The sequence below is a fragment of the Tachysurus vachellii genome, chromosome 17 (assembly GCF_030014155.1).
Source record: "Tachysurus vachellii isolate PV-2020 chromosome 17, HZAU_Pvac_v1, whole genome shotgun sequence".
NCBI lineage: Eukaryota > Metazoa > Chordata > Actinopteri > Siluriformes > Bagridae > Tachysurus > Tachysurus vachellii.
In genome coordinates, this window is record NC_083476.1 from 11,017,959 (window position 1) to 11,031,211 (window position 13,253).

General features: G+C 39.3%; 1 protein-coding gene across 1 annotated transcript in view; it reads left to right on the top strand.

Moving 5' to 3' along the window:
* ank1b (ankyrin 1, erythrocytic b) overlaps positions 1 to 5,290 on the top strand; it is a 74,821-nt gene extending 69,531 nt beyond the window's left edge. The window contains exons 40-42 of the mRNA XM_060890908.1: positions 148 to 355; positions 456 to 536; positions 3,875 to 5,290. Of these exons, the coding sequence (XP_060746891.1) occupies positions 148 to 355; positions 456 to 536; positions 3,875 to 3,988 (403 nt within the window). The 3' untranslated portion in view covers positions 3,989 to 5,290. The remainder of the gene's footprint in view (positions 1 to 147; positions 356 to 455; positions 537 to 3,874) is intronic.
* The last annotated feature ends 7,963 nt before the right edge of the window (positions 5,291 to 13,253 follow it).

Below are 13,253 nucleotides of genomic sequence, written 5' to 3' on the forward strand. Positions count from 1 at the left end.
TCTAATGTTTATGCATTCAAAAACATACCTTTTATTCTCTGTGATTTGCATTCAATGAAGATTTCAAAAGCCAATGATTGATTAAAAGGAATTTTGATTAAAGAACTCAATCTCATCCCATGTGTGCGTGTGTGCATTGTGTTTCAGGTTAAGTGGTGGTGCATTTCAGCCATTCCTCCAGGAGAAGCCCATGGAGGGTTTGATTCAACAGAGTCAGGCCCGTGTGGCCCAAGAAGCCTTGCTAACCCCGGTACGTGACACAGGCCAATCAGAGCTCCTGCGTGGGAGATTTTTGGGCACTCATCCCTTTGAGAAGGGGCTTGGCTTCTCCCATCAGGATGCACACAAGGCACAGGTACCATCAGTCGTGTCCTCTGGCCTGTCCAGGTGAACATAACACCTTGTATTTTTTCTCACTGATGCAAAACATGACACTTCCTTGTTGTTCTTCACAGAGAGATGAGCCAGTGGATTTCACTAGTGAGCGTCTGAGTGAGGAGCAGTTCACTGATGAACACGGAAATGTGCTCACCAAGGTGGGTGCCTTTCTCGGTTCTAGGTTCACTTGACACACTGGTGTTATGATCCCATTCACTTTAGATCACAGGTGTCAAACTCACCACTCTGCCATCATACATTTTGGCCATGGCAAACTTATAAGAAGAAAAAAATAAGAAGAAGAAACTTTTACAGTCGAAAAAGAAGAAAGTTTACAGTCCCAAATTCCTTTAGATTTTACAAAAGAACTAGAGCATAATGAACTCATTATACTTAATATTAAATAATGTAAGAAAACTTTGTTTTATCATATATAATCAACAGTTTTGTATGTTTAAACAATATAACAAATGTTTTATCACATAGACTCACTACTGGTTACATTTGATTAGTTTCTGTTGGTAATTCCTTTAAGACTCAGATATCAGTAATAATAGAGAATATATACAATACCTTGCAAAATATTAATAATAACCCCCTAAAAGCTATTATTTATTCCTGTATTTTTGTTGGATAACAGTACACTTTTAAAGTAAATATTCAAAGTCTAAAGAACCATGTTTTGCTGCAAAGTAAAGTCCCAACAGATTTGCACACAGATTGGCAATTTTTTTAATCTATTCTACCTGGCAGATTTGCTCCAGGTTCTAAATGCTGATTTGGACCTTTTTATTTTTAACCAGTACATTGGGTTTGGGTTTGGGAATATTGTCCTGCTGAAAGGTGAAGTTTCTCTCAAGCAGACTGAAGGAGGTTCTCTTGTAGTATCCAAATGCATTTGCTCTATCCATCTGGTCTTCAATTTAGACAAGAGATCTGAGATAATGATGCTACCATCACCATATTTTACTGTAGAGATGGTGTTGATAGAGGTGTGCCCTGCATTAGGTATGCACCACACATATCACTTTGAATCTTTTCTTATACACATATCCTACTCTTGGTCTCTACACCAAAAAAGGCAAAAAAAAAACAAAAAAAACAAAACACTTTTATTGGATCAGACATTTCTGTCTAGTCATCCACTCATACAGTCCTCTATTATGCAGAGCTGATGAAAATAGTTGTCTAGTGCAACTTCACTCCACTCTCAGCCACTGTACTCTAACTCCTTCAGAGTAACCGTTTGCCTCACACTGGCTTTCCTCACCAGTCTCTGTCTTCTTCTTGAGCTCTGATTGAGGACCTGATCTAGATAGTGCTTTGGCAGTTTATTGACTCTTGATCTTATAGTGATCTTATAGTAGTTCCTTTTAGAGACAATTTCACATTCTAGTTATAAAATTATATTACCCTCTCTTTATATCTCTCAAGCTGGGCTCACACTGTGCAATTTTGGCCATGGTGCGGTCGTCTGAGACAAATTTAGAAAATCCTAAAAGATTTCTTGAATCCTAGGGTAGAATTTGTAGTCTTTGATCGCTGGATTGACATGGTCACTGACAGCCGTTTAATGGCCAAATCGTTGCGATCAGTTTTTTCTCCGATGAAGTTCTGGCAGTATCAGAAGATTTCAGACTTACCTGCAGTGTGACATCTCCTACAACGAGCGTCAAACCAAGAACCAATAGGAGCACCGAACCGGATGACACACTTTGTGCAACACCTCAGGGAAGTTGTCAAAAAGAGTCCGGTGGACAGTATAGCAGGAAAAAACTACAAACACTATAGATTGTTTTCGTTTGCTGATACCTGCCATTTTAGTGAGAGAGTGCGGGTCTGAACGTGTCACGGATTGATGACCTAAAACCCTGGACAAGTCTTACTGTGTGCTGCAGACTTGACTGTCATGCAGTCTGACATGATGACAACTGAGATCACTGTGACATGGGAGATCATTTTCGTACAGTCTGACAAGCAACAATCATGAAGAGCCTGGTTTTAGAATGTTCCTTATGCTACATTCACATGTACAGCGACTCACAGTGACAAAGTGACCATATATTAATATTCAGTGAGAGCTGGTGACTTCTGACAAGATGAGTGACAGCAACTTTTGACAATTTGATGTGGGTGTGTCCAGCCATGCAACAAACCTTTATGCTCATATAGAGTAACTTGGTGCACTGACTACCAATGAGAGTGAAGACAGTAGAGCACACACCACTTTTCCTTCATCCTGTATGACATGTACTGTATACGAGAGAATTTTATACACAAACACCAAATCTCTCTTCAGAATTAAAATATTTGCGGAGTGAAAACTGATTTGATGTAAAAATTCACCACCCACAGATAAAACATTATTACTATGGAAACCAGTACTTTATAGCAGCTTCATAGTTCAGTGACTGGCAACTTACCGATAAAATCACTACAGGTGTGAACATAGCTTTAGCCTTCATTTTCACTCCTTTTCTTTAGAACAACAGTGTCTTCAGTTTCAGTTGAGGTCGTTTAATATTTCACACTTGAAGGCCAATTCTAAGTCAATTGTTTACTCATTGAAGACAGTCTTTTATCTAAAATTTACTGTGATAGAACAGGAATTTGCAAAAAAAAAAAAATACCAGGAAGAATAATTGTATTTATCACTCGCTTTTCAGATAAATCTGAAACATTCCAGCGAGGTTTAATCTTTTTAAAAAATAAATAGTAGAATCACATTATGGCCCTTCAAGGGTTCCCGAAAATGCTGGAAAATGCAGAGAAAAACGTGGCCAGGGCAGAAAATGAGTTTGACACCCCAGCTTTAGAGGGATTGAATCAGTGTTTCTGAGGCCTTCTTTCCTCTCCTCCTCCTCTCTCTTCCCTCCTTCCTTGCTCCAGCTGGGTGTAGATGTGAAGAGAGGAGTGCAGGCAGTGAAGCACGGCAGTCTGAGGAGTGTAAAGCACTGAAACTATCTCACACTGTCCTAAAGGTATGGGAAAGACAGAGCAGGACCTTAGTCTTATCCTTAATCCTTCATTCTGGTTTCAGCACAACTGCTTCTGAGAAATGCCTGAAAGGATTTTTATTCACCTCTAAGCATTTACCGTCTTTCTGAACCTTCAGGTTATACTTGCTTTTAATTGCCGCTCAGTTCACTCACTGTACAGTCGACTGCTAGACACTATCACTGGAGCCTCCTTTAAGAAATGTTTCAGAAAACTTCACCAACTCAACGATACTTTTATTTTGTTAAATAGTATTGCATTTTAAATCCATTAATTATGAATCTTAGATTACGTGGATCATCTGCTATACAGTTCCCTGTGAATGAGCTAGGAATATAGAAATAATTAAAGAATAAATAAATTCAACAGCAGAAGTGAAAAATACACAATATACACAGATATCAGAGGGTGACAGCATGTAACTGACATGGGTAAGATTTTAAGGTCAGCATAATGAAATATTTTTATAAGGATTTTTCCCCCTCCTGCTGTCCTCCAGGGCCAGACGTTCACTGCCAAACCATCCGTCACCCAAATACATTTGGGAGACAGAACGAGACGAGAAGCACATGAGAGGAGAGATGACAGGAAGAAAATGGGAGGCGGCGAATAAGAGTGGACCACAACTCCACCAACAAATACACACATAAAAAAAAAACAAAAAAAAACAGAAATGACCAAGCAGCAGCACTTGAGAAAAGGGAGGAGAAAACTAAGGAGATCTACCTGTACTTTTGTAACATTTTTAACAACAATGATTAAAAGAGGACAACTAGCTTAGAGCATGATCTTTTTTTGTATAAAAGTTCATGAAAAAAAAAACAAAGAAAAAAAAACAACAACAAAAAGTGCTTCCTGTCAAGTGTAAACGCATGATCGACTGCTGGTGCATGACCTATGACCTTTGAGCTGTCATTATCTATCAACAAAAAAACTGGACAAGGAAAAGGGCCGTCTCAGGATCGGGGGAGAATTTAAAGATTTGGAACAACACAGCCAAATTTAAAAAAAAAAAAATAAAAAATGAACAGTTTGACAACACAACACAGCGTAAAGTTTACGCTGAACCCATCAGTGCTTCATCTCCACAGGCCCTTTATCCTGTTCTTATATGTGATATATGCACTCTATGCTATGCGAACATTGTCGTGTGTGTGTGAGTGTCTGAGTGTGTCCGTATATTATGCATGTGTACACGCTTCCGGCTGCTGAATGTTGTTTTTTTCTGCTGTGACTTTTTTTATTCTGTGTGTGAAGGAGATTAAGAACAAACCTGCTGTGCTCTGGTGTGTGTGTGTGTGTATGAGTGTGTGATTATGGACTTTCGTTCTTTGTTGTAAAATGTGTTCAGTGTGTTCAGTCCTCCACATTTTTGTCACTTCCGGGTGGAGTCTGAGGATCCCCCCAACTGCGTAATCTGAATATTTCAAGAAACCGGGTTCTCCAGCTGGAGGTTGTGTTTTTTTTTTGTCAGTCTCTGTGTGCCAGCGCAACACCCCAGTGTCCCTACTAATAGAGACATGTCGTATGTATGTACGTTTGCTCAGTAATATATAGAGGAGGTAAAAATTGCATATTCAGAGAAACAGAGAAACATTTCAGGCAAACATCCTATATAATCTGTGGAAGCAAAGTGCTCCTAAAGCTGAAGTGAAAGCAATTACTCTTCAGAATTAGGCAATGGTTAAAAGACCTGAGAGGAGGTATATATTATTGATATAGTTACTGTTATATTGACTTAATAATTCTTCATTCCTTTTGGACAGATGGTGTGAATTCACAGGTGGACAAACTACATAAATGTGTAATCATAGGTAGGGTTAGAATTTGTGTAAGGATTATAAAGTTTATGCTGTAACTGTGAGAGGAATGAAACACTTCAAGATATACTTTATAGAAAAATAATCACGCTGAATTATATCAACCTTGCCTATCGGCTATCAGTATTAAACCCCCTTCGCATCTTAATATCTTAATTTCAAATATCTACAGGTTTCACCTCTTATGGCTGCAGAAGCACTTTGTTTGCAAATATACTGTAGGGCCTTTGACTGAAAAATTGTCTCTGAAAAAATCCCTCTCTCTCTTGTTCTCTCTCTCGTGCTTCCCATTTATTAAATTGTGTGCTTCCTCGTTACCTGTCCTTGCTTCCCTTCCTGATGTTTTGGCTTGTCCCTGTAAGGGCACAAGGAAAGGCTGCATGAAAAGGAAACATGGACAGGGGAAATCTGTAGCAAAAGGAGTTGCCTAGTAAGACACTCTTGCTCACTGAAGCCTCAGTAAAGCCATATAACAATATGTTCACACTAGCAAATGACAAACGGCTCATAGCAGTTGTAGTTTATGTCTTGTGGGTGATGCAGTTTTTTAAGTTCATACTGTATGAGAAACGGTAGTAACTACAACCTTTTTGTCAACTAGTAAAACATATATTAAATTACAAACTGCTTAGTGCAAATGGACTTATGTACTTATTTAATGTACTTATGTAAAGGACTTATGTAATGGAGAGGCCAAATATGACAAGATTAGATGAAAAAAGATTTGAATCTAATTGCAGGTAGGAACTGAATTTGTTTAACTAAAAAGCATTGATCCAAAGGATTTGTCGTTGTATTTGTTGCTTTATGGAGTCATAACCTATTTACATAGAATTGAGAAAATAAGAAATTACTTGTCACTTGCACTGAAATTGTGGCTTCATATTGTATATATAGACAGAAGAGAATTGGTTGCCTGTGGCTTTGTCACATGTTAGTGTGATCATACAGTAGAATTACACATTGCTGCCTAAATTGGACTTCCATACACACACCAAACAATAACATAAACATTTCCCATATGCATGCTTAAATATAACAGGCTAAAATTTTGGTATACATATTATTGTACTTCCTCCCTTTACTTGTTTCTGTATTTATTCTGTATTTAGACCAGTTTTTATACTTGATCTGGAAGCCTCTTTCCTTATCTGAGTTGTTAAATGAATCGATCCATTCTTAACGATGGACTATAGACCTGACAGATCAAGGAGGCATCCATTAGAACACTGGGAAGCACCCGCTCTTTATCTCCTCTATCTTCTATTCTACGTGCATCTGTAGCCCTGCCTCTTTTAAAGCCCCGCCCATTTTGGAATCTGGTGACTGATGTAGCACGTCATGCTGCTGTCCTGTTCATGTGCATTCTACATTTTCTGGGCGTTTGGTCCAATTTGCCCACTCACTGATTACACTGCTGGTGTGATGCATCTCACACAGGATGGCATTTAAATATATTTAAAAATGAAACATTTATCCTTATAGGTGTACAGTAAAGCACAGACAGATAAAAATCTATACAGACAGCACTGTGATCGTCCACCTTGAAATTAATTGACCCCTGAACTGTGACAACTATCTGTCCTCCGTTGGTTTTATATATATATATCTCACACACACACACACACACACACACACAACTTTTACTTTATAGTAAATATCCACTTCTTTACTTCTATACGCATCCTTTATCATCTTGCACAAATTCCCAATCAGATTGAAACTATTTATGCTTCAACTACCAAAGCAATAATATCAAATAATATCAATATCATGGTGACAGTTTGGCATTTGTGTGTATGTGTGTGTGTGTGTGTGTTTTCAGTGTTTACCCTAGTAGCATTTCTATTCAACTCTATTGATATGAGTATACAGTATACATTACATATGAGTATAAATCGACGTAATGAGTATTAAAGTTGCACCGTGTGCAAGAGTGTGACGTTCAAACCAACTCAAGTTTGTGGAAATGAACTCCTAGGGCACGTTCCGAAAGCTGCAAGCTTTGATGCTTGATCAATGTCTGACAGACTCACTTCAAATGTAGCACACAATCTTCTATGTTATTTATGTTCTAAAGAGAAAAAGAGGTTTTAAATATCTCTATATTTATGACTTTGGCTTGAATGATTAGAAGAATGAATGAATGATTGTACTGATGCAGAGTAAATAATCAGTGAATTTGTCAGTAATGAAAAAGCAGTGATTGTATATTTATTGTTAATGATTTCTCTGTGGATGAGTGAAACCCATATTCTCTATACCCATCACCTCCGTTCACTCTTTAAAACTTCACTCAGGTTTTGTGTTTTTACCAATGATTTTTCTTCCACCTTCCTCAGTCAGTTCTTTAAATACTCTCTAAAACTCCTTGAACGTACAAAACTAAACTTTAAAGTAGCAGTTCAGTGATAAACAAATTTTCCCCTTGCTCCAAAAGCAGTCAAGATATTTATTGTGTCCAATAATTTTTGAGGTTAATGTAGCTAAAAATTAATGAATGTTACATATCCACAACATCCAGTTCCTCAGTGATGTCACACAGATATGGTTTGGGTCAAATTGGGATTTTCTGTCATCTAGTTTAACATTGGAACTTTATGCACTTTTTAAGGTTCTTCAGTTTGTGTGTCTGAAGAATACTTTCACATACAGTATGTAGTTAGTTTGAACGGAGTTTGAAAGGCAATATTCTACTGGTCAGAAGGTTATGAGATCAAATTAGAGCAGCAGTGCTGCAGCTCAGTTGTAGTTGGCCTCAGGTATAAGTTGCTTTAGATAAAAGCAGGAAGTAACTAAGTGAATGTTAGAATGATAGTTTAATTTCAGTAAGAAAGGAGTTTGTTTCTGAATATCTAATTAAATATTTAAAAAATTAACTAGTGTAAAATAGCAGGAGATTATGCTGCATGAACTTACCTCAGAAACAGGAATTTGGAACTGTGTTATATAAAAAGTGGGAGAAAAACCATGGGCCTTGTTTAGCAACAAGCTAGCGAGCTCCCTGTGGTGAGTGATATATATTTACCTCAAGACAGTGAACTGTAGAATCAGGATTACAGTTTTAACAAGTGCATCGGTGTGTTGATTTACCTACAGCAAGTTCTTGTATATACAGCATAACTTATTTAAAGGTAAGAAGCACTACTATGTTTACTGTTGATGCTGGGTTCAACCATGTTGTTCTGATATCTCTTAGGACCTTGGGGTTGAGGAGACCATCCTGAGATAAGCAGGCTTTTTTTTTTATTATAACCAGGTTGACAGAAGCTAGACAAAGATCTAGTTGGTCGTCTTGGACAACCAGAATGACTTTTTCCTTAGTACAATTTATCTTTGCTCTTCCTAGGCCCTGCTAAATTAGAAAACTTTAATCATTTTATTGGAAATATAAGTAGAGTTTTTAGTTATATGTTTAAATTTAAAATATTTGATTTTGCTGTCTTACATAATTAATTTTGTGTATTTAGATGATCAATCTTAAATATCTGAATTCTTGAAGCAATTGTTTAAATGTTTTAAGTTTTAGAAACAATTTGCAAAAAAGACTCCATTACTTGTTAGTTATGTTAGGCTCACTGGACACCAAGCAAATCTTATTTGATAAACTGCTTTTGGATTAAAGGGGAAACATTGTGTAAATCTGATGTTTTGTCAAACTGTTTTAAGCATCTTTTTCCGGTGGGGTTCAATGAACATTCTGATAGTATGACCGTCTAAAGATATTTGGGGACATTGGGATGTGAGGTGATGGGCAGCAACTGTTTTTATTATAAAATAAGATCTATAAAGTACAGACTCTTTAGCTCTTAGCTGAAAGGCCATTGAAATGTGAGCTGTGTCTGAGAGGATCGGAGGTGGGGGGACACTGAAGACACTGTGTCCTTTTTAAAAAAGGGCACCTACTAAATAAATACGCAAGGACATTACCATTACAGTGTATTATGACAAGTTTATGTACAATGTTACTGTTGAAACCCTAGAGTTCACCTGTACTCCTTTAGAGTTGATTAATGACAATATTAACGCAATATCATATTACTCTGTACTAAGGAATGCAACTGCGCACATGCACAGAAAATATGTTTTTAAATAAATAATATATGTACAAATATATGACAAAAAATCTAATTATATACATTGATTAGAATGCTATGCACCCTTATTAGAGTTGTTATGGATGTATTTTAAGCATATTAGCTAGAACAAGAACATGCCCATACAAGAACATGGGGAATGTAGAAGCTTTGTAGCTTTAAACTTTTTCTTTTCTTTTTTTTTATTGTTATGGAGAGGTAAAAAATAAAATCTGAATATGTATACAAGCCTTTTAATCAGAGTCACTCTGACATACAGATCTGTATAGTTCATTTATCCTGCACACCAGCTCAGACCATTTACAGAAATTAATAAAGAAACATGTGACATATTGGATGTAGTCTGGTGTTGTGTACATGTTTGTCAGTGTTATTACATTTTATTTTTTAAATTCTCTCACTCTCTCTCATTTTCTACCGCTTATCCGAACTTCTTGGGTCACGGGGAGCCTGTGCCTATCTCAGGCGTCATCGGGCATCAAGGCAGGATACACCCTGGACGGAGTGCCAACCCATCGCAGGACACACACACACTCTCATTCACTCACGCACTCACACACTACGGACAATTTTCCAGAGATGCCAATCAACCTACCATGCATGTCTTTGGACCGGGGGAGGAAACCGGAGTACCCGGAGGAAACCCCCGAGGCACGGGGAGAACATGCAAACTCCACACACACAAGGCGGAGGCGGGAATCAAACCCCCCAACCCTGGAGGTGTGAGGCGAACGTGCTAACCACTAAGCCACCGTGATCCCCCTATTTTTTTAATTTACATTTACATTTACATTTACAGCATATGGCAGACGCCCTTATCCAGAGCGACGCATTGAATACATTAATGCTGGATCACTAAGTTACATACTTAAGATACCATGAGTTTAAAACATTTGTTCAGAGTTACAATGAAAAAGGTGTTTTTTGTTTTTTTTGTTTTTTTTATAAATGCAAAAGATAAGGAAAGAAGTGCTAGTTGAAGTGTTTCCTGAATAAGTAGGTCTTCAACCGCCGCTTGAAAATAGCCAGTGACTCAGCTGTCCGGACCTCTAGGGGAAGTTCATTCCACCATCTTGGTGCCAGTACAGAGAAGAGTCTTGTAGTATACTTGCCTCTTACCCTGAGAGATGGTGGAACCAGTCGAGCAGTGCTGGTAGATCGGAGGGTGCGGGGTGCAGTGTGAGGAGTGATGAGGGCTTTGAGGTAAGAGGGAGCTGGTCCATTTTTGGCTTTGTAGGCCAGCATCAGTGTTTTGAATCTGATGCGTGCAGCTACTGGAAGCCAGTGGAGGGATCGCAGTAGCGGGGTGGTATGCAAGAACTTTGGCAGGTTGAAAACAAGCCGTGCAGCTGCATTTTGGATCATTTGCAGAGGACGGATTGCGTTCATAGGTAGACCTGCCAGCAGTGCATTGCAGTAATCCAGTCTAGAAATGACAAGATACTGAACAAGTACCTGAGCAGCCTGTGTGGACAGAAATGGCCGAATCCTTCTAATGTTGTAGAGCAGAAACCGACATGAGCGAGTCACATTAGCAACATGAGAGGAAAAAGACAGTTGATTGTCCATGGTTACACCAAGGTTGCGAGCTGTGGCTGAAGGGGAGATCAGATCGTTGTGTCAGTCATCCATGATGAAATGTCTGCCAGACATGCTGAGATCCGGTCAGAAGCTGTGTTATCTGAGGGTGGGAAAGAGAAGATAAGTTGTGTATCATCAGCATAGCAGTGGTAAGAGAACCCATGTGAGGAAATAACTTCACCATGAGAGTGAGTATACAGGGAGAAAAGAAGAGGACCAAGTACTGAGCCCTGTGGGACGCCAGTGGAGAGTCTGTGTGGAGCAGATGTCACTCCCCTCCATGTTACCTGATATGAGCGTCCTTCCAGGTAGGAAGCAAACCATTCCCAAGCTGATCCACAAAAATCCCAAGACTCCTGAGGGTGGACAAGAGAATCTTGTGGTTGACCGTATCAAACGCTGCTGAAAGGTCAAGGAGGATAAGGACGGATGACAGTTTGGCTGATCTAGCAGCATGTAGTTTCTCAGAGACATCCAAAAGGGCTGTCTCTGTGGAATGAGCTGCTTTAAAGCCAGACTGGTTGGGGTCTTGGAGGTTGTTCTGTGAGAGATAGACAGACAGTTGATTATAGACAATGCGTTCGAGATTTTTTGAAAGAAACGAGAGAAGTGATACCGGTCTGTAGTTACTGATGTCTGATGGATCCAGAGCAGGTTTCTTTAGGATGGGAATAACCCTTGCTCTCTTGAAAGTAGTTGGTACCTGACCAGATGCTATGGATCTATTGACAATAGTGGAAATGAAGGGCAGAAGGTCTTGTGAGATGGTCTGGAGCATAGTGGAAGGGAGTGGATCCAATGGGCAGGTGGTAGGATTGCAAGACTGGATGAGCTGTAAAATCTCTTCTGCTGCTACAGTTGAGAAATGCGACAACAAAGGTGTAGGGGAATCCATACTCTGAGATGTAAGTGCAGTCGGGGCTGAAGTGAAGGTCCGGCAAATTTCCTCAATCTTCTCCTGGTAGAAACAAGCAAAGTCTTCTGCAGTCAGGAAGGATGAAGAAGGTGGAGCCAGGGGGTTGAGCAGAGAAGAGATGATGTTGTGGAATTTCCGAGGGTCATGTGAGGAAGCTTCAAGCTTTTCCTTGTAGAAGGAAGTCTTGACAGAAGTCACATCGGAGGAGAACTTGGCAAGAAGTGTTCGGTAAGAATCAAGATCTGCATCAAGTTGTGATTTCTTCCACTTTCTCTCTGATGATCTTAGCTCTCTTCGATTGTTGCGCAGCACATCTGAAAGCCAAGGAGCAGAACAAGAAGTTTTCTTGGGTTTAGTGAACATAGGGCAGAGGAAGTCCATAGTTGAGGAAAGAGAAGAGAGGAAAGTATCTGTGGCCGAGTCCAAGGGTAGTGAGGAAAAAGACTCAGGATCAGGAAGGGAAGAAAGAGTGCCAGAAGCTACAGAAGAAGGGGAGACAGAGTGAAGGTTGTGGCGGGTAAGAGCGAGGGGGTGAGAGGTAGTTTTAGGTAGGGTAGAGAGAGTGATGGTGAAGGATACCAGGTGATGATCAGAGACGTGAAAATCAAAGGAGTAATGGGAAGTTAAAGCAGAGATAAAATCAGCTTTTTTCACAGCAGACTGGCAATTCCAGAGCCCACCTACCACCACTGTTTGAGACTTACACAACAGAGGAGGGTAGATGAGGTTACTGGGATTGTGACCTCTGCTCTGTGGACGAGAGCGCCTGCGAGAGTAGGAATTGAGTACAGAGATGGGTTTAAGGCACATATTTGCAGTCAAACAAGAGTGAGAATTAAGGTATGGTAGAATATATCAAAACGGTACTAGACACTAATGTTACAATGTGAGAGAGAATTAATTAATTTTCCAATTTTATTTGAGTTTCTACATAATTAGTTTCTACATAATTAAAAAGAGTTTCTACATAATTACCCTATTTTGATGTGATTTTTGTGATTTTTTTTGATGTGATCATATTGGTCAGTCACCCCCTCTGTCTTCTAATGACTTATGTCTTAATGACATCTTAATGGACAAGCTAGGAACATTTGCATATGTTTATAGTTATTGCATATATCTATGTCATCTTGATATACTTACACTCCTTCGAATCCAATGTGAACGATGCCCATGAGGTTCTCCAGTATCCAGTGTGAAGGAGGAGAATTGTGCATAAGTACACCATATTGTTCTTGGCTTACAAGGAGGACATCACCAGGGAACTGTCTCAGTTTTTCACTTCCACGCTTTGACAGCAAGTTCCCCATTCATGCTCCCCAAACAAGCTCTTTGTTCCTGTCCAGCTGCAAGCTAAGCTTATCACATAGACACCCACCAGCTTACCGCCAGTGCATGATTGGATTTGATGGAGCTAACAAGTCTGAAGCACACACACCAATGTCTTGAGAAGGTATCCCAAAT